Source organism: Hipposideros armiger, unplaced genomic scaffold (assembly GCF_001890085.2).
Source record: "Hipposideros armiger isolate ML-2016 unplaced genomic scaffold, ASM189008v1 scaffold_311, whole genome shotgun sequence".
Lineage (NCBI taxonomy): Eukaryota > Metazoa > Chordata > Mammalia > Chiroptera > Hipposideridae > Hipposideros > Hipposideros armiger.
This window is the reverse complement of record NW_017731661.1, coordinates 1,716,634-1,744,313: the sequence shown is the minus strand read 5'-3', so window position 1 is coordinate 1,744,313 and position 27,680 is coordinate 1,716,634. Positions and strand designations below refer to the sequence as shown.

General features: G+C 46.1%; 1 protein-coding gene across 6 annotated transcripts in view; it reads left to right on the top strand.

Annotated features, from left to right (window-relative positions):
* Nucleotides 1–4,991, top strand: part of GFRA1 (GDNF family receptor alpha 1) — a 198,356-nt gene extending 193,365 nt beyond the window's left edge. For 5 of the 6 annotated variants that reach the window (XM_019660117.1, XM_019660114.1, XM_019660116.1 and 2 more), the window contains 2 exons: nt 3,572–3,625; nt 4,785–4,956. In XM_019660117.1, the coding sequence (XP_019515662.1) occupies nt 3,572–3,625; nt 4,785–4,940 (210 nt within the window). In that variant the 3' untranslated portion in view covers nt 4,941–4,956. Of the gene's footprint in view, nt 1–3,571; nt 3,626–4,784 lie in introns of all 6 variants that reach the window. The other variant, XM_019660118.1, reaches the window with a different exon arrangement.
* Nucleotides 4,992–27,680: the final 22,689 nt, after the last annotated feature.

The following is a 27,680-nucleotide window of genomic DNA, read 5'->3' as shown; positions in this document are numbered from 1 at the left end:
ACTCTTTCAGTCTTTCATAGAAGTGATTAAATAACTCATTTTTGCTATGCTATTACAATGGTTAAAATTGGCTTTTAGAAAAATTAATCCGTTCTCTCCTTCTTTATCCCTCTTTTTAAAGAGACGTCCTATTTTAAAGCCACAAACGGTAAGGTTTCCTGTCTAAGATAGGTCGGGGCTGGCATCCCTGCACATGCGGTAATGAGCAGGGTTGCCAGGCTCATAGACGGGACCTTGAGTGCTGTGCCAGCACTTCCATTGTTCTACCTTTGGTTTTACTGGTTTAGAACTCTGCGATAAAAGGTGCCCTTCCAGATTCAAACCTGCCTTATATCTTACAAGATCTAAGAAGGGTTTGTTTGTTGGTTGGTTTTTTAAACTTTCCTGGGAGTGTCCCTGTTTTCAACTGAGACCACATTTAATGTATGTAAATACTCTGCGGTAGTTGAAAGTGGGGGACGCCCTGTCATTTTATCTGTTAGCAGATGCCATAACTGACTAGTAGACAGGGATAACTTGATGTTTTCCAAAATGCTCAGGAGAAAAGCCTTTAAAATGTAGAAGTAACACGTTGCCCAGGCTTCTAAAATGGGCTTTCAGAGCCAGATTTTCTTAGGTGGACTCTGGTAGATTTCTGACCTCACTGGTCACTGGCTGGGTTTGGACTGCATAAAGGACTTCTAAGCAGGCAGCCAGCTAGGCCTATACAGGTCTGCCCCTCCACCTGCAGCTGATGAACCCTGAGAGGCACTGGGCGTCCACCCTAACGATGCTCTCCCTGGAGTTAATACCATTCTGTCTAAGCAGGTCAGACTCATAGACCTTCCTGTGATCTGTGCTGGGTTCCAGTGAGACTCCAGGGCTGCTGTGCACATATCTGCACCCAGACCTCTTAGTGGGAAGCTGTGTTAATACAGAGGATTTAAAGGCTGGTGTGTGTGGACTGCTAAGCCTTTGGAGTGTTAAATGCTTCTGTGGACTGGGAAGGTGTTTAACAGGAGAGAAGGCGTTTTCTCAGAGCATCTGGAGGGGCCTGGCTGCATGTTATTACTTTTACTCAGCAGTTCATCCAGCTATGACAACCAGAATGGTCCTCCAGTCAAGATGACCTTGGGGCTGCTGCCTCCAGATGTAGTGAAGCCAGTGGGGCTACCGGGAGACAAGGCCAGAAACTGACCATTTCCTTTACACAGAGGCCAACAAGATGGCCGCTTTGGAGGAAGAAGAGGCCAGAGACTTTATGGACTTACAGCTGGCCTAAATGCATTTTCCTGTGTGGTTGAACAGTTATCCCAGCCCCTCTCAGGTGGAAGGCAAGAACCTGGGAATTCAGACCCGTGAGTGTCCACCTGGCTGTACACAGTTGAATGCTCAGTGACTAAGGAGAACCAGAAATCTACCTGTGCAGATCCAGAGTCCACTTCAGAAATTCTGTTGGGCTAGAAGGCTTTCCAGGTCCTTTGGTGGAAGCCCCTTTACAATCATTTAATAATGGTGGGCTTATACCAGTACCTCAACAAGTTCCTGAAATGATGGAGATGTATAGCTAGTGAGTATCTCAGATTGTGTATCCAATGAGGAAAAGACTGCCTGCTGGTGCTAATGATACAGAACAAAGTAGGAAGGAGGCCTGCCCAGCCCTGAGAACTCTTAGAGGCCACTGTGGTGCTGGTTAGCTGTGACCACCAGTACAGAAACAACTTGAAGGTATAATGTGTCCCAGACTAGAAGTTAGGCTGTTCTTCCTTCTCTGCACACTGTAGTGAACTTCTTAGTGATGCAAAGGCCCTTAGCATAGGTTTATGTCTTTTGTAGATTATGGCCTAGAAAAGAAAGGACAGAATGTGATGTTTTAGGGCCATTTTGGTGTCTGGGCACATTTCCAATTTATTTCTTGAACAGAAATAAAACATGTAAAGTTCTACACATTATTCTCTGTAGGTAACAATGCAGTGGGCCAGATTCGCTATTAATATAGATTAAAAGTAGGCTTTTGAGTGAGGTTCAATTCCTCCTCCAATTTCCCCTCTGATCTTCTTACACATAACATTTAGTGACCTTTGAACAGCCTGAGGATGCTTCACAGTGTCTTATTCTTGATGCCTGTTTAAAGGTTTCTATTTCATATTCACAGCTGGCATGTGCAAATACACGTAAAGATTATGATGCCTCTCAAGTAGCATTATGGCCAATAAATTACTCCTTGGGTGAAGATGCTATCATTTCAGCCTAGCGTGTCTTCAATGAGTTGCAAAAGTCTTCCAACAACAGGTGGCCTGCCAGTGCCATTCACACAGAGCTGGTGACCCAGATACTCCTTGACTCTGATGTGATGCTTAACCAGGGTCATCCTGTTGGCACCATGAGCTCTGTGTCTTTCGGTGCCACGGATCTCCTATGTGGGTGGGGTGGGGGGAGGTCCTGGGAGGGGTTATGTGGATTTGGGGGCAGGTAGAGCATGAAGAGGCAAGCATGCCAGGAGTCCCTGGGAGAAACACGAATGCAGGAAAGGGCTCATTCTCATATAAGAGTTGTAGAGACATGGTCTAGGTCCTGACTCACAAGTGAATTGCTGTGTGACCTTGGATAAGTCATGTCTCTGCACTCTGATAGTTTACCTTTACAAAACAAGAGGGCTTGTACTGGGTCAGCAGTTTTCACTGTCATTGTTTGAGCAATGAACCTTTCCTTCAACTCAGTCCTCAGGTAGAAGCCCAGTAGAGACGTGTTCTACCCACAAGGAAATAGGGAGCTTAAAGCTTTTACAGCTCAGCCCTCTCGCAACTGCCCTGGAAGCAGTTTTTAAGATTGCTGGATCGGGGATCTGTCATGCCCTGCACGATTCCTTGAGGTAACCCATCTGGAAGCTTCCCTGCCTTGTGCCTTAGCTCCCAAGCAGTGAGTGGTTTACTCACTAGAGAGCAGTCCATGAGCCCAGGGACTACATCCTTTTGGTCATATCACCATATGCCCAGTATTGGAAAATAGCTTGGTGTTTTGTTAACTGGAACAACGAATAGACAAATGAACAAACAAGCAAGCTTCAGGAAGACCTATCTCTCTACATCTAATCAATGGGAATTTTTATTGCAGCATTTTTACCTCAAAGGCACTTCCTGAAAATCAACACTCAGAAACAGAAGTGAATTCAAATTATAAATGACTTCAAAACGTTGTCTTTAGTAGCCTCGCCCTGTGCTGCCTCCAGTAGCCACATGTACCTCCTCAGCCTTTGAAATGGGGCAGGTCCGAATTGAGACATGCTATGTCTAATTTTGAAGACTTGGTATGAAAAGAATGTAAAGTATCTCAGTCATTTTTATATTGATTACATGTTGAAATGATAAGTACTGTATTAAGTAAAATATGTTATTAAAATAAACTTTACCAGCTCTCTCCTTTACCGGTGGCTACTAGAAAATGTAAAATTATATGTGAGACTGACAGTTGTGGCTTGTGTATTTCTATCAATGGCACTGCCCTGGACAGTTGATTAATGGATCATCAGTAATTATTCTTTCATAATATGAAAGAGCGATGTTTATATGTGTGTGTATTTGTCTCTCCCCAGGCACAGAAGCTGAAATCCAATGTGTCCGGCAGTACACATCTCTGCCTTTCTGATGTAAGTTCTGTTTCTTTCTGGATCTCTCTGCATTTCTAGAGACAGAGCCTTTGGGCCCCTGGGGCAGGGGATGATGTGAAGGGCTCAAAGACAAGATTTCCAGTCCAGAAAAATGTAAGGCACCCTACCTCCCCCCATCCCTCTTCCCTCAGAACAAGTCATTGGATCCCAGTACACAAAGTTAGAGCTAAGTGTGGGATGATCCGGAATCTTCATCTCAGAACTGGACCCAACATGAATACCACTGTCCCAATATCAGAGTCACATCAAATCATCAGGCATAGATAACAGCTCTCACTGCTTACCGGATGTCCTCTATCTGTAGTTCCTTTAATTGCCATAGCAACCCAGGGGTAGGTAAGGCAGGCCAAGGTACTCTCCCCGATTTACGGGTGAGGGAATGGATAATTCTGTCATGATCTTAGCTCCCTGTGGCAAGAGGTGGCATGTGGGATTTGAGTGGGTATTGGGGGGTTGGGGGGGGGTGGAGTAATGGATCCCGGGAAAGGATGGCTGTGCCGACTGGGAGTCCAGAAGCCTGGGTTCTGATTTGAGCTCTCCTGCTGATGAGCAGGGCAGGCTCTTGCATCTATAAAATGTAGAGTAGAATGGCCGATGGGGGAAAAGCCACTACTGCCTACTGCACTGATCTCCAGTGTGATCTGTGATCCATCTCTATATAAACCAGTACTTGTCTGGGCAAGTTTTCTGAGGTGGTTCTTCCTGCCCTCCTTCCATGTTGGGGAGGGCCAGCCAGCATGCCTCCTCAGTCAGTGGTCCCCAAAAGGAGAAAAGGGGTTCATGTTGCATAGCTCCTAGGGAATCTGGGGAGTGGGGTGAGCGCGGGACATGGCAAGGATACCAGAGTTCTCCCCCCCCACCCCCGCCAAGTGGATATTAAAATCCAAGAAAATGAATGTGGACCAGACAGTTTATCAAAAGTATCTGGTTCTCACCCAGATATATGATCCTTCCCATAAAACTACAAGTCAGTGAATTGAAGTCTCAGTCAGGGGTAAAATCCTGGGTCAGCTTTGGTGAGTGGTAGAGCAGGTTGGGGGCAATGGGAGGACCGGGAGAGAGAAAGAGTGTGGGTAAACTATACTGTGATAGAATGAATACATGCAGCAGGTGATAATGAAAACATTCTTTCTTATAGCGCGATTACGAAAAGGATGGTCTTGCTGGCGCTTCCAGCCACATAACCACAAAATCAATGGCTGCTCCTCCACGCTGCGGTCTGAGCCCACTGCTGCTTCTGGTGGTAACCGCCCTGTCCACCCTACTATCTTTATCTTTGGCAGAAACATTGTAGCCACATTAAAAAAAAACCAATATGGACATATTGTAAAAAGACAAAAACCAAGTTATCTGTTTCCTGTCCTCTTGTATATCTGAAATTCCGGTTTTAGGCGCTCAGTTAAGACACTGCTAAGACAGTTTCATGCAAATGGATTTTTTTTCCTTTTTTTTAAGAAAGCTTCTTGTGATCCTTAGGGCTTCTATGGGATACCCAATGCAGTACTACATTCCAAACTCAAAAGGCTTTGGGATATGTTATATTGTAAAGGGACCGTTTGTAAATTTGGCTGTAAAACAAACTTGGCCATGTTTTTTTGTGATGATGATAATGTCAATGATGATGATGATGATTTTAACAATTTAACTCTGGCCTTTACTAGCTAGCTAAGGAGTTAGTATTGTTCAAGTATCTTCCATTATTTCATGTAATAGCTTTGATTTCTGATGCCATAACTGCAGCCTAACAAGCTTTCTTGTTACACATCAAAGATTCTCATCAAGGGAACCCTGATGGACTTCATGCAAACAAGCTTGTACCAACCAGTGTTCACCTTTCTACATGTTCTAGCCTTTTCCGTGCTGATGTTTGTGTTCTGTGAACAGTTCCGCACTCTCCTAGAAAACAAAAAGCACCTGTCACATCCAACTGTAGTGTCTGTCTTCTAGTCAAAACAGAGAGTGCGAGTGGGTGTAAAACTTCACAGAACCTTGATCATTGAATGACACTCTCCTAAGCCTTACCCAGTTGAGAAGCCCTTAAACTAACAAGAGTCAAATATAGCTGAAGCGTCTCTCTAATACTCTTTCCATGTATGAAGTTATATGTAGAAGAAGAAAAAAAATTTACTACTCAATGATTTCCACTATTGGCTTTCTATATTTTGAAAGTAATGATATTTTCTCCATTTTTTTACTGATGGTTTCCTACAAAAACACATGGAGCATGTTTTCCTTTCATAAGTAGTGTTAGCTCTGATGTGAACATCACGAATACAGCTCTCCAGAAGCAGACTCTGAGGAGCCTCGTGCTTGAGTGGAATGCTCTGCGTCACGTTACTGGGGACAGGCAGGAGGAATCAGAGCAGCCAACACTTGTCTTTTATCATTTCTTGAAATGCAAGTGTGCATACCCTTGAGGAAACCGGTGACCACTCATAAATGTTTTGCGGTGTCTAATGGCACCCTCGCCAGTGGACACAGTCCAGTACCTTGGTTTTCACGTTACCTGACCAGGACAGGGGACGGGGGCACGCTGCCCTCTCTTCTGAAGCAGGTCTGTGCCAGGACACACAGTTCTCTTCTGAGGGATTGTCTTTACTCCCGACTGTGAGGGCTTGGCTGCCGTGTAGAGCCGTTTGGCCTGAAGGTCATCAGGAACCTGTTGCATCTTGTCCTGTGCCCTCCATGATAGACCATAACTGACTATACGAGAAAGAAAGAAGGTTTGTGGATCAAGAAGGCCAATGTTAGGTCTGTGGAGAGGAGTTGGTTGGCACGGATACACAGAACAGACCAGGACTCTGAATATAAGGCATCTGGTTTGTTCACTGCACATCAGCTTCCATCATTCTCTTCCTTAAACAAATCGACCTTAAAAGTATACTTTTGAAGTCTGGTTGAAATGGTGAGATTCAGAAGCTAGAGTTGCTGAGGGCTGGTAGCCATGTTTCTCCAAAACTGAATAGAGAAGAGGAGATTTCTTAATTGAGTGTGTGTGGGAGGGGGAGGCACTAGCTTTCTTCTCACATCAGTAGCAAGGCTGGGGGAGGAAACTCATGGCGCATATGTCATACTCACCCCCTTTGCCCTCTTGACATTTGCCTCGTAAGAATCAGTCAAATTGCTAGGATGGAAATCTATGAAATCCAAGATGAAGAATAGTCTTTGAGCTCTGTTGGTATTTGAAGTACATTTATATCCAAATGTAATACACACAAATGTATAATAACTTAAGTACCAACTTTTTTCACTTCAAAATGTTTTCAAGGGAAATGCATCACACAAATTTGATTAGTGAAAGGTTTCATAAAGACTCCCACTTTGAATAAACCCATTAAATGTGTCAAAATATTTGGAATTCCAGTCATCTATGAAAGCATATCTCTTACAGGGCATACTTTATTTTAATTAAGATATCTCTGTGTATCTACACGGGACTAATTGCATATGGGCCTGATTCTGTGTGATCTACTGTAGAAAGCTATTGATTACTTCTGCAGTAAACAGCAGCTCTAATTAGCTTCAGATGACCAAGAGGAAATGGGAATTATCAGCGCTAACAAGGGTAGCCTTCAGTGAAGAAAGCATGGATGCACAACACATAAATTAAATTTTGAAAAGCCTCATCTATCACCAACAAAGATCTCATTTTTCTTCAGAGATAGTAGCCCATTAGAGTTACCAAATCCTCCATTCGAAAACAAATTGCTGATTAAATAACCAGGGGCAAGGATGTTCAGTGACAACACATTAGAGAGAGATTCTTGTAACATCATGTCAAGCGAGTGTTTCTGCCATTCGGTGTGATCTCAGTTTAACACAGTGGCCCTGAAACACCCTTATTTGCCCCAGGACCAGAGCAGGCAAGTGACTTAAATCTCTTCCTGATCTGACTTTTCGTTTGCAGTGCTGGAAGCAAACATTATTCACTACGTCTTGTCTTTCAGTCCCGGCTTTTAGGGTACCACCACATTACCGGGGCTAGCTGCTGAGCCTTGGGCCTCTTGCAGAATGCATCTCGCTGTAGTTGACTTTGACGGATCAAAAACAGTAACTTCGGTTCCTGTAGACCATGCCTCCCGGATCAGGTCTAGCCACGCCCATCTCATTCCAGAGAAAAAAGAAAGGCAAGTTTGCCCACCGGATTAGAAGCACATTCATTCCACTTCGATGTCGAATATCGTTGACCAGTCTATGCTCGTGTATCTTTTTAATAGAGCACATGAAGGCAGAAAGGGCACAATGAAAAGAGGGGATTCAGAATGCCACCTGAATATTTATTTTTCCATAATCTGAGTTTGTTTTCCAAGCCTCTAGTAGAAAATGTGTAAGTTGAAAATTGCATAGGTTATTTTTCATTAAGTATAGCAAACTGTATCCAAAGTGCGATCGGAGTGTGGTTTCCATGAAAATAAATTTGTTTTCAACAAATTGTTTATCCTGTAGTGAAACATGTCTTAGAAGTGGTGGGTTTGAGTTCATCAAATACAGAGCACAGCTCCCCCAGAGCTGTGGTGGCCTTTGAGATGGTCTGTTTTAAGATGGTTGTTGTCATGCGTACTCTCCGAGGATGGGTCCTCTCCAGCTGCATCCAATTTCCCACCTGCCTCTTGCTCCTTTAAATCAGACACTCCCAAACACTCCATCTGCTAAACTAGGAAAGTGGGAGAGCAGGAGCATTTCAAAGTCAGTGGAAAGTGCTCGGGAAAAAGAGATGTCAGAGCCGTGGGAGTTAAAATAATTAGCAAATTCTTTTCTTAGAATCCAGCAGAAATGTATTTCTGTTGTCATTATTTACAAAATAGTGGCCTCGGAGGAGCTGTCTTTTGGAAACTAAGTTTTCATTCATGTAGTCAGACATGTACAGCTTATTTGAGCCAATAAACTGGGGGCCAGGCAAGGACTGCTTAAGTGAATCCACATTTTCTAATTCTCTTTCAACGCTGTTCTTGATCTGGATTCATACCCCTGAGGTCTTTGTGGCTTCTGCTCTTGATAAAGCAAATGAGACCATGTGAGACCCATCTTTTCACGAAAGACCAAAAAGCAGTGGCAACAGACAAGAGCAAATTACGACTGGCTCAGGCACCGTCAAGCAGAGAGGCCTGCCTGCACTGACCTCAGGGAATTCGGAGAGACGCAAAATCAGGGTGCAACAAGGGGCCACCTGCCCTGGGTGAATGGATCCTGATGTTCCTTACTGACCTGAGTAGGGACCGAGTCCTGACAAAACAGCCCGAGTTCCTTGAATTAGACAGCAGTGCCTCTGCAGGAAGCAAGCTGGAGCTAATATCTGGGTGACGGAGGAGGGGGGTTTCTTTTTAGAAATTCTAAAACAGTGAAACAGCTGGGAATTGGGTTGGATACCCGAAGAAGCTACGTTCTTCTCCTATCCCTGAGAGAGGCATCTCTTGCATAGATCTGACACCTCGTGACTTTGACACAGCTTTTATTCTCAAGTGACCACTTGTTTTAAGTCTGTTGTCTAAAATTCTCCATGAGGACGACACCTCTGAAACACATTCTCGCTGCAGAGGCCTTCAATGGGTGGGGTTTGCCACTGCCTTCATCCGAGGATGTAGTTAATGGGACATTTCATTTCACAAGGATAGCTCTTTTAAGGTATGGGCTGATTGAGTTTCATATTGATCACCGAGGCCCCCACCCCGTATGCTTGTTACTTTTTGCCTAAGTATTTAACAAGGTCCGTTCCCATCAATTCGTCATCCTAGTCACTCTAAATGTAGTCCTACCCAAATTAATTTTTGTCCCATCAGATGCTTATTTGACATGTAAGCCTGGCTTTTTGAAGAGAGAGAAGCCTCTCTCAGGAGCCAGGTGATCTGAAAAGGATGCTAATCCCCGAGTTGGAAGTTCAACCATCCAGCCTTCCCCTGAGCGCCTCTTCTTAGCTGCATCTCTCCAGGCAGCCCTTCGTTGCTCCCCGGGCTCTCTGCTGAGCCCCCGCTCCCTCCCGGAGACAGCACGGACTGTTCAGCGGGATGTGCTACCTGCACTTCTGATTGCGGTGAGACCCAGCCCAGAGGGGTGGGGAAGCGCCACACACCCTGTGTCAATAAACTGCCTGCAGAGAACCGCAGCCTGCTAACAGTCATTGAGGTCTCGGCCCCCCGAGTTCTTCAGGCTCATTTGACCAGTGCAGCTGCGACTTCGGCTGTCTGCCCCTAGCAGGTGCCAATATCAGCATCTTGTCCCACTGCCATGGGGAGTTTATTTTTGCTCAAGGACAGCTGCCAAGCCCAGCAGCAGTATCAATAGAAGGTTTTCTCTGATTTTCTTCTCTTCATCCCAGGCTGGGCTTTCTTACCAATCCCCTTTTTTTTTATTTTGTAGAAAGTGCCAAGAGACTGGCCAGAGACCATCCGGCCCTTTCTTTGTTTTAACATCTCTTCCTACTCACCCAGCCCGATCCGTGGTAGGTACTTAAACAACGCTGGTGGATGAAAAACTTTGGGACATGGAAGGGCTTCATTCTGTAAGATAGTAGCAGAGGATGGGTGGTCCGTTGGCATGGCCTTGTTGGCACCCAGCTGGCACATATGACACTGAAGGTGTCCTCCTGAGGTTACTGAGGGTGACCTGAGAGGAAGGGTCGAAGACAGCACGAGATTCAAAGCACCTTTAAATCTACCCACTGTGTATCCTGATGAGAGATGAAAATCTAGCATTTGTCCCCAGAAGGAGCTGAGCATGACCAGACAGTCCCAGAAAAGATGGGGTGGACTAATTAGATGGGAAGTTAGCCAGTGAGTCTGCTGGTATCTTAATTTGCCTCAAGTGCAGGATGCTAGCAAGAAAGATGGACCACTGCACCAGTCCCAGACCAACCCCAGGCATGGCAGCTGAGAAGCAAACACAGGTGCTTATCATTTCAGCACATTTATTGAACATCTATTCTCGTCGAACCATCATTTGGAGCTAAAGCTCCCCCGAGAGTAACTTGAGAACATAGGACCCTCTGACAGCAGTGTAGGGAAACACCCATCTTTTCCAGATTGGCAGAATCCTTCACTTTGATACCCTTTGGAGAATCTGAATTCTCATTATAAATAGTCCCCACTGTTGTTTTTCAGACTTAGCCTCTAAGAAGTAAGTCCCAGTCCATATGCCTACAACAACCCACCCAGATGCACCATATGGAGAAGGCACACACACACACACACCCTCAGTCTGAGCCAAAAGGCTGCCACAGAGAACCAAGTGGGGTCGCCTTTTGAGCCTCAGAGGACCATGAGCATGGCCAGGTGGGCACGCCAGTGAACTGTCCCAGCCATGATGCAGGTGAGAACAGGAGACCCCAGAACTGCTTTAACCAAGCAAAGCAAGCAGTCAGCAGTGCTGATTCAAAACAGCACAACTTTCAATGTGCAGTGACCCCTGATGCTTGCCAAGCATGACGTAGATCATCAGACGAAAGTAGGACGGAGAATTGGAACCAGTGGATGTCCCAGGTATAGGAAATGCAAGGCTGTTACAAGTGGGTAAAGGTCTGTCATCTGTCACGGGGGCTGGATGGGGGTGTCTGTCTCAGGTACAGCTCAAGGTGCTCTGGGCCTTCTGGGCAATGCTGCACTTAAGGATCCACGGATAAAGCTCCCTGTCCCTCCGTGTCACCAATGCTGCCGAGCTGCGTGATCCAGCATTATCTTCCGGGCGTGCAAAGCGTGCCTGATCTAGATTTCAGTTTTTGATATTTAAGCTTTAGCTAAGGGCATATCTGAAATGTGGGGGAAAAAAGAATGGAAAACGTAGAACCAAATCACAGGTTGCCCTGTCTTATTTGGCTGTGGTCTAATGGTAATCAGATATTTCTGATGGGCTTTTCTGGATTCAGAAATCGCTGACCTCAGAGGGTGGAAGAAGTGGTTTCAGAAACTTGAAATCCAGGGCCTTAGAGTTCTCCTAATTATCTGCCTTTTCTCTTCTTCTCTCTGTCCCCCAAGGGAAGGGGGAGGGAAACACTTTTCACCACAGAGTTTGCTTTAAAGAGCTCTCTCATCTCCTGTGCATTATCCCTTGATATTGAAATTATTTTCTCTTGTTTAATCCAACTCCTGCTGAGAAGCTGTGTGAGATTTAGGATGTGGGGATTTTTTGTTGTACTCTTTTGGATGGCGCTGCATTTTTTACTCTTAACCCAAGGGGATGTCTTAGCTTATGTTTATTCTGTTTCCTGCAGGTTAACAATACAGGTGGAATAAAATAAGGATTCTGGTTTTTCGGATAGTTTTAGACTTCTGTCCTGGGAGAGGGGTTCAGACAACAAAGCTTTGTCGGAGTTGGGATGAGGGGGAGATTGGGCATCATTGAAGCCTCCTGTTAGGAAAGGGCACAGAAAACAACCTCCCTTCTGGCCTCCACGTTATATTGTGTTTCCTGAGTTTTCTTTCCACTTGTAGAAGCTAATACATTTATCTCGTCGTCTTGTGTATCTGCTTTCCTGAGGACCCTGGGCAGTCTCCTGGGGCCATTCCCACACGGCTCCCTCACACAGCTGTTCACAATGTGCTTTTTTCTCGCAAAACCCACGGAGAGATATCCACGTGTAGAAGTGCAAGTGTTGCTCTTTGGACTTTGGAAGTGGTTTTGTGACGTTTGAGTTTTCTGTTAGCGTTTGCTCAAGCACTACAGAATGTATGTGCATAGTACCCCTGCCATCCCCCACCCAGAATATCCTAATAAACGTTTTCTTTTTTTAAAAAAAAACCAAAACAGTTCTTGTCATTTGTTTTTCTTGTAATTCATTGGAAAAATGATCTTGAAATCCACAAACACACGGAGATCCCCACTGTCACGATATTGGGGTTTTTACAGCAGAGAAGGTGCGATTACCAAGGACTGAGTGTGACTGATGAGGGTGTTTAGAGAAGTTTTTGTTGCAAGGGTGTGTGTGGGGGGGTGCAGAATGAGAGAGGTGTCTGGTCCTGAACACTGTAGGATATTTAGGAGCATCCCTGGTCTCTACCTACAAGATGCCAGTAGCAACCCCCCTCCCAAGACATTGTTGACCCCCTGGGAGGGGGAAGGCAGCAAAATGTCCCTTGTTGAGAGCCACTGTTTTAGACCCAACCTAATAGCTCCTATATGCATACAAAAGGCAGCCAGCTTCTAGCATAGGGCCACACCTGACATTTATTTTATATCTTCAAATGCAGTTTTATAAATGAGAGGACAGGGTTGGTGGGTTCTCTAGATAAATCATATATGTATTGAATTATTTGTATAAACTAACAAATAGTAAGTATTTTGACAAAAGGTAAAAGATGTCAAGTGGTTCATTTTCCTTATTTCCAGCATCTAGTTCAGTGCCTGGCAAAGAAGAATCGCTCCACATTGCATGAGGCTGGATTTTATTCATTAGAATTAGCGTTGTGATTGAGGTGGCTCAAAACATGACTCCCCCATTTCCCTGGGGAAGTTCCTAAACAGGAAGTTACCATACCTAATCACTCCCAGGACGTTCTAAGGCAAAATGTGAAAACACAAACATCATAATTAATTTTGCCCCTGTTGTTGGCCTCAGTCTGCAACTGGTAGTCCCCTAAACATCGAGAAGGTCTTGCCGTTGTAGCAGAGGAGCTGCGTTTCACTTGAGATTCTGCAGAACACGGTTTTGTCCTTTCCGATTTCTCATTCAACTGGGTTTTCCTCCTCCCTTGCTTCCTGGGCCTGCTTTCAAATGACCGAGTGGCGAGTGATTTCCACCAGATGCCAGATGGTGGCTAGAAAGTTTGTGAGCATTTGGATCTGGGCCCAGTGTTTTGGAGGTCTAGCAAAACCCCAGACCTCAGCATCTCACCTGGCTCGGAGGTTCTCCAGGCAGCCCAAGCAGAGATCCCCAAGTTCACTTACAGAGAAACGAGGCCCACCGTGTCAGCACTCCCTGAGCAGCTGGCCCCTGGGCAAAGGCAAGACACTGACTCCCCCTGAATCATCAACAGAAAAGGGGAGGAAGCCGTGCTCCGGGACCCTCCCTGACCCGCCCCCAGTCCCTTAGTATTCTAATCATCTTCTGACTACAACCAAATCCCCAGGACGCAGGTGATAGAAATTTTAGGAGCTGGAACAAGAAATGACTAATAAAACCCTGAGAGAAATGCCAAGAAAGTGAATAAAGGCTGTGACAGGAACAAGATACAAGACGGCTTGTGTTTGGTGACATAAATAAAGCATAAACGAAAACACAGTGATGTGAAAGATATGAGCAGGAGGTTCCATAAAAGTCCCATCACCGGGCAGTGCTGGCTGCACTGATGGGTTTTTTTCTCATGACGGTTTTTCCCATCCGGGCTGGCAGACAATTCACCATGTCGAAAAGATAAGGTGAGCGTTTGGCCTGAGAATACTTGGAGTGGGCGTATAAATAGGGACAGCCTTTTTTTAGAAAGCTGACAATATGTGTTATAATTTAAAATCCACATTCCCTTCGAGCCAACAATTCCACTGCATGGAATTTACCCTGCATTCTTACACAACGTGCCAAGATCCATGCAAAAGGATTTTCATTGCAGAAGAACGTGTAATAGCAAAGATACTTGAGACTGCATGAATGTCCATCAACAGTGAATTGTGTAAAGAACTCATGGTGCAAATAGATGAGGGAGTATTAAGCTACTATTTTTTTAAAAAGTAGACGCGTGTCCAGTAAAACTGGAAGTGATCTATGGTATATTAAGTGAAAAGGCAAGGTGCAGGACAATGAAATATATAGTATGTTCCTATTTGTATACATTTTAGAAACATGATAGATAAATAGATATATAGGTAATAGATGATTAGAAATAGATGATAGATAATAGATGGGCAGATAGATGATAGTAGATACAGATAGATGATAGATGATAGAGGATGGATTGATAAATTGGTAATAGATGGATGGATAAATACTACCTAGATACGCAGTTTTTATTATATCTGTATATTATTTTTATCCGTTGTCTTTTTAAAGAATAAAAAAGAAATGAAGGGTAAGCTGCACAGCTGCTGGAACCCCGCTCAGGTTTGGCCCTGCTCGTTGGAGGGAGACATGGCGGCCTGGCTCGGAGCCCTCCCAAGGCTAGAGCAAAGCCCCACAGCCCGAGAAGCCGCAAGCAGCTGTCCTACAGCATCTCTTTGGAGAGTATCGACCACAATGTGGGGAAGAGGCACCTTACAGGCACCTGTGTAGACTGTGTAGCAGGGCTTTTAAATAATTCCTCACTCTGTGGTTGGTGACACAGAGTGAGTTGTCTCCACACGGTCCCCACCCAGCCCAAGGGAAGTTCTTTCAGTGAGAGGAATGCCCTGCCCTGGGAACAGCGCCCTCAGAGAGAACATGATAACATTGACACTCAGCTACTCGGCGCTCACCAAGCACTCCCAGTGCCAGGATGGATGGGCTCCGTGCACAGCATCCTATTCAGTCCTCACAGTGACTCCAAAATAGAATCTGGCAACTGAAGAGACAGGCTTAGAGAGGGCAAGTGACTGACACAAAGCCACACAGCCAAGAGAGGCAGAGTGTTCTGATGCCAGTGCCCATTGGCACCATTCTCTGCCCTCAAGTCTTGCAGGGAAAAAGTTTCCTGGCTTCTGAGCAGGAAAACTCATAGGTCCACCCCACAACCCCCATTCCTTTTCCTCCACCCACACTCGGGGCCGTGTTATGAGAGCGGCCCAAGCTGACACATTTCGGCATGAGCTTGTCTTCTAAAGATAATTAGATTACCTTCCTTGCCTTCAGGAAAAGAACAGCAGCTTCAAAAAGAAATATGACAAGCCATCTGAGTGCCAGGACTGCTCCCCTGAGAGTCACACTTCCATTTCTGTCCCTCGTTCTAGACATGAAACCAATTAAAGTCGTTGCACCGTACACAGTAGCACTAAGTGACAAAAGCCTGCCTAAGTGTTTTTAAAGATCTAATTTACCCACAGGCTGCCCAGAAAAACACAGCTGACCTGTCATTGTACAATGTTAGAAGTTCTTGGCCTAGTGACGACTTCCAGGGGAGCCCCGTCACCTTCCTCAGATCCCCAGCAAGCTGGCACTCCCTGGGCCTCTTCTATTTTTAGCACAATGATGATGACAGCACACACTGGGAGCTCTTGTCATGGGGGAGGTGATGGATGCAGACCCCTGGGAGGGTGGCTGGCTCAGGAAACTGGCTTAGTTCCTAGTACTGGTCTCGCCCTAAAGTTTGACATTTCCACTTCCGCCCACAACTGGAAAACATGGGGGGAAGAAAGCATATGGCTTCCACCGTCCTTACCTCGAGAACTGCTGTCAGTTGCCTGCGTCTTACGTCAGGACGGGGGCACCTACTTTTGAAGTGAGCTGTCCAAGATCAATGATGGAAAGTGGGTTTTATTCCTTGATTTGCAAGCATTTCATCCCAACTCCAGGAAGGAATCTTCCAAAAGCATGATCTACATTGAGAACAAAATGCAACAGGCAAGAAGAAAACGGCCGTTCCTGCGATGCATGTTTCTTCTCGAAGTTTGCTTCCCTTTCGGTCAGTTGAAAATGACCCCGTCCATCGTCCATGGGCACCAATATCACAATAGAAAAGCAACCACACTCTGACACAAAGCATGTTTGTTTCCATTCCCGGAGGATCCGTAGGGTATCTGATAACGCCTCCTGACCTCGGAAGTGCTTTTGCAGTTCACAGAGCGCCTTCATACGCATGTTCTCCTTTGATTCTCCCACTGGCGCGTGGGAAGTTGAGCATCCCCATCTTATGGATGGGGAAAGGGAGGCCTGGAAAGGCCTTGACCCCGTCCATGGCGGAGGAGCCCCTGCGCCCAGCAGCTCTTACTCCAGCCCCACCACGGGGCGACCGTCTCAGCTTCCGGTCTTTTCTGGCCTCCATCCATTAACTCAGGAATTGCAAATTATTTTAATTGACTATCAGCTGTTGCTGAGTTTTTCAAGGCAATTTTTACAGGGCATTAAGTGTTCTTTGAGTAACCCCTTCTGTAATTAGGGGCCAGGCAACTGCAGGTCCTCAGTGCCCGGCTGCCAGGTGATCTTGCTGCATGCAGTTCACTTGCTCGTGAGTCTCAGTTTTGGGGGGCCAACAAATGCAACAGAAGCATGGGATGATGGTGGCTTCCTTGTGGATACTACAATGCATCAAGGTCGCAAACCAAGGTGCAAGGGCAGGGGTGACCGGGGAGGTGTCAGTGCTGCCCCCTGGCAGACCATGACCTCCAGGTGCTGGGTGAGCTGGCCTTGCCCCATCCTACAAGGAGCCCCTACATTCAGCTTGCCTCGCCCACAGCACACGCACAGAGCCAGGAAGCCCAGCTCATTCAGGCGCCATCTGGGACCGCCAGGCAGCCCTGAGCATCAGCCCCCTCTCTGTTTTGGTCCCTGTTTGCTCCTTGGCTTTTCACATTCCCAGAAACAAGCCTGTGTTTTCCCCAGGCCCTTAGTTCAGTGAGTGCCTTACTCTTCTAAGTAACACTGACCATCACTTTGAATCTTTGCAGCTGCCCTGTGAGGCAGGTGCTGCTCTCCCAATTTTGCTGATGAGGAAATAGACTCAAAGTTTACGTCACTTGGCAAAGTCCCACAAATCAGAAAGGACCCCAGGGTCTGAGCCCAGGCAGCCCGGCTGGAGGGTGTGCGTTGATACCTCTGTGTGATCTTGCTACTGCCTGGCTCCACAAGAGGCTTCCTGCAAATCACATCATTTTTCAAAGCCGCGGAGGGATTAGATCTTTAAGGAAACCTGAGGTTGTAAATTGGCAATCCTCTTCTAATGTGAAGAACCAGTGATGCATTTGGATTTTTTCCCCCGTAATTTGGGATTTACTGACAGTGAAACAGGTGATGATTTTGTTGGCAACATTTTAATGAGTACTGACTGCAGACTTTGCTGGTGTGTGTCACGCACAGCTCCCCTGCCCGGAAAGGCTCGGTCTCTGTTCCTGTCCTCTTTCCTTGCTGCCCAGCCCACTTTGGAGAGCTTGTTCCTTCCCCGGTTCCCCAGCTTCAGTTGCCACCAGGAGCAGAGGACTCTGCGGCTGCCTTCCGTGGGTCCTCGCTCAGCTTTCGGGTTTTCCAGCTCCCTGGGAAGAACCAGCCATCTTCTCCAAGCAGCCTGCCCACAAGAGATGTCTTCATTCCTCAGCCTCCCCCAACTCTCTAACCTTTCTAACATGGGTCAATACCCAGAGCATCCTTCTGGGCACGGGAGAGAGACTGGAGGGTGAAAGAGAACAGGCCTTTCTTCTCGTTGAGCTGACACAGTCATGGGAGGGGCAGTTATGCTGGTTAACAAGTAAAATGTGACAATGACAATGATGGGACTCCTTGGTGCTTGGAGGAGAAAGGTGAACAAGGATAACTCCCAGGCTTCCGCTAGCAGGTGAACTTGGCCCCTTTGCAGAGGTGGGGTACGTGGGGAGCAGCAGATTCCAGGAGGGTGGGGAGGAAGAGACCCAAATTCTCAGCCATCAGCTTCAAACTCCACCATTCACGGTCACTCCTTCCTCCCTTCCCTGCCTGGATCTGGTCAGCAAGCAGGGCTGTGCCTTCATTGGCATCCAGCCTGCCCAGCTGTTCCTGCTGCCTCCCCCATGGACTCTCAGTCTCCAGCCTCTCCAGATTGAGTCTCCTAAATGCCACCGTCCCCAGGCTCTGAGTCCACACTACCCAACTTTCTCTCCTACTCTGTCCTGACACTGCCTTCTATCCACCCATCAACCACATTCACCTGCTGCCACCACTTAACCATCCTGCAGCCACCCTCTGGGAAGCCTTCCAAGTCACTCCACTTCACAACAGGTTCTTTATCTTCGGGTGCCCACTGCTCTCACAGCCCGCCTCGCTTGCTCCTATGCTCATATGTGACTTTGTGTGGTCACTTAGCTCTGTGTGCATGAGCCACTCCTCCTTAGTAAGTTTTTTTTGGGAAGACCCCCCCAAAAGCTTTTTGGGGAGGACCCTTCCCAAAAAGAGGAAGACACAGTCCTCTTGTGGCCCCAGTGGGTGGTGAAGAGTGTAGACTCTAGAGATAAAGTTTCTTGATGGCTCTGAGTCAGTGTCCCCAGTTGTAAAATGAGATAAATATAGAAACTACCTCAGGGGGTAGCTGTCAGGTTCCTACGTTGGCAACGGCTGCTGCTATCAAGAGGATCACAACATAAACTGATGATGCCACCGACAGCAAAAGCTGCAGGTGAGGCTCTGAACCAGGCCACGCAGGTAGTGGGGACCTCAGCACACCCTGGCTTCTTCCTGAAGGGATGGATGATCTGGGCTTCCCTCAGACGCCTTCCTACCCCTCGTAACAAATCCACTGGAGGCTGCTCATGCGACGGAGATTATCTCTGGGAAACAAAGAAATATAATCCCTGCACTCATGGAAATGCATATAGTTTCCTTTCTTCCCTCTGCCCAGGCCCTGAAGAAAGCAGACTGGGTAGGGATGGGAGGGGGAGCCTCCTTCACACGAGGAAGGCCATTCCATCAGATCTGCCTTGGGACACACAACAGAGTCTATGACTCCCACAGAGACAGCTGGTTCTTGTCAATGGGATTGAGATCCTTCTGGGTTTCAATGCCTCATAGACCCCCATCTATTTATCTGGTTAGGAGAGGGTGACGGCTTCAAAGACTGCCCCAGCCCTTCCTACCCCATAGTAAATCCCTCTGAGACGGGCTTCTATCCTGGTGACGTGTCTGCACGTTTTCCCAGCAATTGGATGGTGTTGCTCTGGCATTGATTGAAAAGTAGCATATCTGTGTCTATTCACATCCTGTCACTTAATTGTCATTGTCTAGGAGTTCATTAAGGTTCCTGTTCCCTTATTTGTTGTGAAGAGTTAAAAGGCTTTCAAATCGAGTCAAACTCGAAACTAGTTTATTTGCCTTTTATGATGATTGAAACGATGTGCATTGTGAAAAACCTTATGTTCAACACTCAGCGATATTAATTTCACTTGACTTCATGACTTAAGGTCAAATATGTTAATCAAAGCCGCCATCATTAGCAGTTTCCTTTTCTATGAAGCAATTATGATCACTTACTATTAATGAGACGTGAAGTTTTAATAAATTTTTGCTGGTGTGAAATTGCAAAACAGTAATTATGACACATCCTGTATGGATGGCTTGTTCCATGATGTAAATTGGGCCTAATGTTGGTAAAAATACAAACGAACATTAATTAATTAGTTGCCTCCATGGAACCCAAATAAGCCTTCACCACAAAGGCAAATGGATAAAAAAGGAAGAACCTTTTGTTGTTATTAGTGAAGTGTTAAACAGCGAAACACTGGCACTCAAAAAGGCCGATCCCCCCGCAAACAACATCTTGACTGAAGTCGAAGGAGAAATAATTTTGCTATAATTGTTTGGGTTGAAGTCAACATTTCTGGCATGGGGCTGATTGGATGATGACAGCGTGAGGCAGGAGGAGACTTTTGAAATTAAATGTTGATGCAGATAGACTGATGGGAATGGAGCCAAAGAATTCCTGTCTCAGCCCTGAGAGAGATCCTATGGGGAGAGAGCCAGAGGCCAGGATTCAACCATCCACATCGGGGTTCTCTGCAGGGAACATAAGAATATTACGGGCTCTGTCCCCAAAAATATTAATTCAGAGGCCTGAAGTAGGGTCTAGGGCATCTGCATACACTCAGAATTATTTGGATATTGGTGGTCTCTAGGCCACATTTTGAAAAACAATGATCTAGAAGCCCTAAGCCACAATTCTGCAAAGCTATGCAGGAGTCAAAATTCTCAGTGAGCAGATACTTCTGTGTCAGGCCCCACATTAAGCACTAGATTGTTTATAAGTGAATAAGAAAGGTATGATATGTATATAAATAACAAGTAGATCATCGTCTAAGATTTCCTGAACACTTATTTATAATGTGCCAGGCACAGAGCTGAGTGTTATAAGGCACAATTGGGTTTGGCCTCACTACAATCTCATTTTACAGATGTGGAAAGTGAGACACAAAGAGATAAGGCAAGTTGCCTGAGGTCACACAGCCAGCGATGCCAAGCTGAGAAGTGGGCTCTTTTAGGCAGGCGACATGAGTAGGCAGTGACGGAACACATTTAGGCCACAAAAGAACACAACCAGAAGGTAACAGAGATTTCTCCAGTGACAGGGGCAGGCAGCAGGGCTTGAGGGGCAGAGCCAGGTGAGCCCTTTGGGAGGGAGTTTGAGTTGTCCAGGGCAGCGGCTTTCCAATGGCTCTCCAGAGCCCTTGAGGCATTGGTGTGAGTCCCAGGCTCCATGCTGAGGTTGGGGGTTAGGTAGGGTTCCCCATGCTGTGGCCCTCCCATTCCCCCCCCCCCCCCATTCTCATTATATATCGGCTATTGGGGAATGCTATCATGTAACAAAACATTTGAGAACGCCTGCCTTGGGGCAAACAAGGAAAGAGGCAGAGGATGCAAGTGTAGCCTCGAGATGCATTCCAGGAAGGGACCAGGTAAAAATTAGGGGGTGGGGGGAATTGGGTGTCAGGCCCAGGATGTCTCATCCACTGGCAAAGAGCGTTGGTGGGGAAATCCACCCAAAGGTCAGGAGACAAGTTGGAAGGTGGGAGACTTGATATTTATTTTGTAATCACCTGGCCAGTGATTCCTCTTGAAGGCAATGCAGCCAACCCGGTCCTGAGTGAGGCTGAGGTGGACCCCGTGGTAGCCCTGAGAGGTCTCACTGAGTTCAAGTACCACCATCAGCATCTCGGCTAGCCTCCGACAGCACCCAGCACGTGCCAGGCCCTGGCTGAGCACTGCAGGTATCATCATCTCCTAAACCTCAGGAAAGCCAGTGAGGAAGGCACAGTGATTTTCTTTGTTTTACAGATGAGGCCAATCCAAGCATCTCCGTCCTTAGTGAGCATGCTGGACAATAAGGTTCCTCCCTACCTATGACAACACGGATAAGACACAGGCCATCTAAAGCATTTAACAACAAAAGACAGAGCAGCATCAGTTACAGTGTAACCTGGACAGATGGGATCTGCCAGTTATGCTAATTTACAGCCCAGCTGGGCCATTCAGACACTTCTCAAAGCCCGCCCCAGCTTGGGGTCACCCCTGCTGCAAGGAGAGGCAGGCTGTCTAGACACAAGAATAGATGACGAGAGTCCAGAAAACAGAAGTCCAGGAGAGGGGATACAAAACCTGGCAGAAAATGGGCAAGGTATTTCCTATTACCCGTCATAGACTTTACGACACTGGGTTACTTGCCTAGGAAAGGTTTCTTTTATCCCTTATCCATCGCATACGTCAATGTGACGTCATGAGTCTTCCAAGCATTTTCTGCCGAGCGCTTCACTCACAAGGGTCAGGCCTCACAACCAGGCCCACGGCGTCCCTGCCCTTCAGATGCTCATCTGAAGCCTCGTCCAGTTTTGCCAAGAACAGCGTGAGAACCAGCCCCAGCAACCGCCGCTGGCTGTGTTCCTTATACGATTAGGGTCGTCTCACTCATTCCCGGCAACCCTGGCGTCATCTCGTCTCCACCTCATTATGCTCCCCTCCACCTTTACCCACACAGGAGGCAAAACTGATAAGCGGCTTGAAGACGAAATAGCGGCAACATGGAGACAAAACTAATGAGGTGGTAATCTGCAAATGGCTGCAGGGAAACATATTCCCAAAAGGGAGGAGCCGAGATGGCCCAAGGCCCAAATTCCAGGGTGGGGCCGCCTGTGATGTGACGATTACTCCTCTTTTGCTGAGGTCACAGAAAAGCTTGGCTCCAGGGAGTAAGAATTCACACCTACGGACTACGCTAGAACGGCCACTGACTTCACTTAAATTGGTGGCAACAAGCGTTAAAAGCTCATTTTTGTGAAGCACTCACTATGCATCAAAAACCCTGCTAATACCTGGAGCTGGGCTGCCATGAGTCGCCGGCGACGGCATAGGCTACAGCCCCTGTGGCAGTGGGTTGCCATGGGCTACCGTGTGTAGCCAGCAGCCAGCGTGAGCGGCCAGCAGCCGCAGTGAGCGGCCGTCCAGAAGCCCGCGACTGATCTGCCTTACCAGGGAAGAGCGCAATGATGGTGCCAACTTGGGCCAGTGAAGCAACGTCCTCCACAACTAGGCTGAAGAACAAAACGACAGCAACTTGTCTGTTCCCCTTCCCCCAATTCCCCAGCACTGTTCCCATCCCCCCAATTCCCCAATAAAAATCTTTAAAAAAAAACAACACAAAACCTTAAAAGGCAGTGTTAATTTTTAAAAGAACACCAAGGGGCGGCCAGTTAGCTCAGGTGGTTAGAGCGCAGTACTCATAGCACCAAGGTTACCAATTCAATCCCCACATGGGCCACTGAGATGCGCCCTCTACAACTAGATTAAAGAACAAAAGGATAGCAACTTGTCTGTTCCCCTTCCCCCAATTCCCCAGCACTGTTCCCATTCCCCCAATTCCCCAATAAAAATCTTAAAAAAAAAAAAAACCCTGCTAAGTGTTTTCCAGAGGCATTTCTTCTGAGGGAGGTACAATCATCCGTATTTTACAGACTGGCCCTGAGAAGTCATTTTATTCTGTGGTCATACAACCAGCAAGTGACAGAGCTGGGTCCCAACACGGTCTGAATGCAGGGACCACCATCTCCTACCACACTCACTATAGAGCTGCTTCTCAGGGCACAACCTTTTCAGAAATTGTTGTCCTGACCAGGAAGCACCTGAGGAAGATGAGGGGCAGAGCAGGCTGAGTGGGGGCAGAAGCCTTTATACGCTCCCAGGACACACCTTGCGCTCTCTGGAGCCCAGGTGCACCAGCGAGGCCCACGCAGATTCCCATCTATCAGGACAACAATGCACAGCTGTCAATGCCACAGCCTTTTAGAGTTCACATAAGATGTTAACTAGGGAAAACGGGTGAAAGGTATACTTCTCTCCGTATTACATTTACAGCTCTTCTGCAAATCTAAAATTATTTCAAAATAAAAAGGTTTAAAATCTTTTATTGACAATCCCGTTTTTCACTTATTAACTTCATTAAAAAAATGTGTGATACATTTACATTAAAATAATTACATCAATATATAAAAGTGCCAGCTGCATCTGTTTCATGTATTGATGGTTCATGTAAAATTTCACTGGAAGCAAAGGATCTGTGGCTATAAAGGTTTTTAAATTGTCCTTTTCCTTCCCCAACAATTTAGGCCAAAAAACATTCGATGGGACAGAACAAAGTAGGTGGCCACACCAGTGGGGTGGGGACACAGTGATCCAGGACATGGGCAGGGGTGTCAGAGACACACAGGAACAGAGAGGACGCCCACGCTGGAGAGCAGCTTTGTACATATGGTGTCGGATGCTCAAGGGGGAAGAAAGCCTACCTGTTACAGGTGTCAGCTGAGCATGGTGAGGAGGGCTTCATGTGCAGAGGAGGCCCAGCGTGGGGAGCCAGTGATCAGGAGAGGAGAGGAAGGCATCCGTGCAGGGAGGTGGGGTGAGGGGTGCAGCTCCCCATGGGGAAGCAGAGCCCCAGAAGAGTGAGGAGGTCTCTTTGGAGGAAAGCAGTCCTCGCCGAGGGCTCGAGGTCTCAGCAGGATGAGTACAGCAAGTCCCTGGAGGACTTGTGTCGGGCAGGATGCCATGGCAAGGATGCTGAGGCGTGGATGGAGAGAGGAGGGAGGCTGTGCTGGCCGATGTGGAGGGCAGTGGCAGGAGGTTTCTTACCTATAGGTTACTGGTCAAATAAGTTGGTATATTCAGGATAATAGGAGTCAAGTTTCTCACTCTTAGAGTTACAAATAAGCAGAGGGAAACATTAGAATGAGCTGTGTGGTACTGGATTGGAATTGGAGGTATCAGTGTAACCCCATGATTTTCAACACAGAGAAATTGAAATAAACATAGATGTAAATGTATGGGTATGGACATGCATACCTATAATCCCTTGTTCTGTCCATGAGAAGGCCTGGGAACGGTGACACCCTAATCGCAGTGAACACACTTACTGGCCTTAACTTGGTTTCTAAATACCATCCTCAACAAAAAGAAACCAAGGTTGACTGGAGAAAAAGCTGATTCTAGGACTGAGGACAAGATGAGTTTGGGGTACCTTGTGTCAGAAAGTAAGGACATACTCCATGATTGATGAGGACAATGAAGAGGCAACCACTGTCTGTATCTGGGAAAATTTGAATATCAAAATATATAAAGAAGAATAAAATAGGGAATCATGGGCCAATATTGATGTAACTAAATGAATAGATTGAAAGTTTGATAAGGAATGGGGTGCTTACATAGTCTCAAAGAAGCTCCCCATGAAATACTTATTAATTACAATGAGGAATTACACGGCAATGGAGAAGGTTGACAGATACTTCCTTAATCTTGTAGTTAGAGTTAAAATAATAAAAAATCAGACAAAACAACACTGGGTGCCACCTGATAGGAGGAACAGGAAGAGCTCCCAGTCACTTCTGTGACATTCCTGCCACAGATGCATAGCCCATATCTAATCATGAGGAAACACCAGACAAACCCAAATTGAGACACATTCTACAGAATATCTGACCTGTAATTTTCAAAAGTGTCATGATCATAAGAGTTTAGGAAAGACTAAAGAAAAGAAAAGAAAAGATAGCAAAATGCAACACATGATCCTGAACTGGATTTTTTTTTTTCTGTAAAAGACATTATTGGGATAATTCATGAAATTTAAATTAAGTCTGAGGGTCAGATGGTAGTGATATGTCAACACTAACTTCCTGATTTTGTTTGTTGGTTGTAGTGTAGTAATGTGGAAGAATGTTTGTATATGTAGGAAATACATTTAAAAAGTATCCAGGAGTGAGGAGGTATCATGTAAGCAACTTACTCTCAAGTACGTAAAGAAAAAAAAAAAAGTTACTTGTGGTGTGCTTACCAAACTTTAGGTAGGTTTGAGAGTCAGGATTTTCCTTAGGACCCACCCCAAAACATCTGCTGTTACAAATAGGGATTGATGCCCAAATGTTTCACACCCCACAGCGTAACTGTAGTACTTTTTATCTCAAGTTGTTTTGGCAATACGAAAACTTCAAACCTACCTCCACCATAAAAACACACCACCGAAACATCTGCGGGATGCAGTGCTGAGGTTCCCACCTAATGAGCTCATTGCCAAAATCAATGCCAAGATGAGTGAATGAGGGGCGCTGCTCCAGTGGTTTATGAGCTACACAGCAATTCTTAATCAGCTTTGATTCTGGCAATAAAGAAAGTAGGGCCAGCTGTTCATGAGATTAATTAGATGAGGTCATCTGGATTGATTAATCCAGGTAAGTCCTGAGTATGGTAAACAGTACAGAGTCAACACCGCTGTTATCATCGCCATGCTCATTATAATTATTATTATTGTTACTGGCCCCTCCCAGCCAGTAATAGCAAACTATCTCCCTGGCATATTTTTCTATTCTTCACTGCAGGTGGACACACTCCAAGCTCATTCAAAAGTGACATTCAATTCCCGAGGAACCAGTTAAAAAGATGTAGGTGCAAGAAATTCTTTCCCCAGTGTTAGAAATTCTTAACGGAGCAGCCCAGGGACCCTGTGTGCTGACATGGTGATTTACTCAGTGGAACCTCAGTGCGTGCTCTGGGCACGCCTTGATAACCAGGGACGACATGAAGTTCACACATGTTGCCCTAAAATTGCCTCCAGTCAGAGAGTCGATGGCAAAGCAAAGGTCTGTGAAAACAGCAATCTAATAGTGCTTCCTGGTTTATCTCTCCATCTGCAACTCCTGTAAAACACCAGCCTAAGAAGTTCAGGCTAGCTGTGCTTGGTGGATATAACAGGCATAGTTTTAAGTGGCATGTCCAGTGAAGTAATTGACATGTAACTACGAAAAGGAAAAAAAAAAAGTAACTCAATATTCATTGTCAGCAAAATAACAAACTAGGTACCTTGACCAGTTTTCCCATTGCGAATAGCTAAAAACGCTGGCCAATTATTGTAAACACCTTCTGAAGTGCATTGACAAGCTGGCAAGAAAATGAGGAGCATGAAGGTAGATGATGTGAAGGTATGAACCCAAGACGTAAGCAGAAATCTGAACAGCTTTCGCCCTGGAGGCATGTGCAGGGCCAGGTATATTGAGCTTAGATTTTTCACAGCCTCACAGGGCCCCAGGGACAAAGCACAGGGTCCACCTGAGAAGACCCTAACTAATAAAACGAGAATCCCAGGAGCTGAACATGCACTGTAAAGGTGAGTTACAAATAACTCCACCACCTCCTTACCGCCAATGGGACTACTGGAAACGTTACCTCTCTTGAACCTTGCAACAGGGCAAAAGCGGAAGAGACCCTGAGAACTGACACCCACAAGCCGACCCTCACTTAGGTTTGCAGCCACAATTCTTAGGACCTAGAGTCTGAACATTCTCAAACCAATAATGTAAGTGGTCCTAGACCAGTAGTGATCTCAGGCATCCAGAAGAAGCTAAATTAAATTATCTCTGGAGAAAGCCATCTTCGTCCCACAGATAAAGAATTCCCACATACAAAGGTTTAAAGAAAATGAGCAACTCGTTTGCGGAGCCCACAAGGGAATGAGAGACAGTAAGTAAGAATCGGCAAAAACAAAAGTCAGTAACAATGACCTAGGATACGGAAATGATCAGAGACAGGACATAAAATGATTCTGTTTACAGAAATAAAAGATAAGTTTGAATATAAGCAGAGACAAGGACAGTATAAAAAATGAATAAGAAGATAAAACTGAAGAGAGACGTGGTGAAGAAATTATCCAAATTACAGTCCAGAAATAGCAAAGGTTTGAAGACATTAAGAACACTGGAAGAGAGATAAAGAGGTTTAATATATATCTGAAAGAGACTGGTTCTCAGTTTTGCCCTCCAGGAGACATTGTTGGTTCACACAACTGGCAAAAAGTAGGGGTTATGTGCTCCTGGCATCTAGTAGCTAGAGGTCAAGGATGCTGCTAAACGTTTTACAATGTTTTGCACAGCCCTGCACGATAAAGAATTGTGGCAATAGTGCTGAGGTTGAGAAATCTGGGTCTAAATTAAGTTCATGAATGGG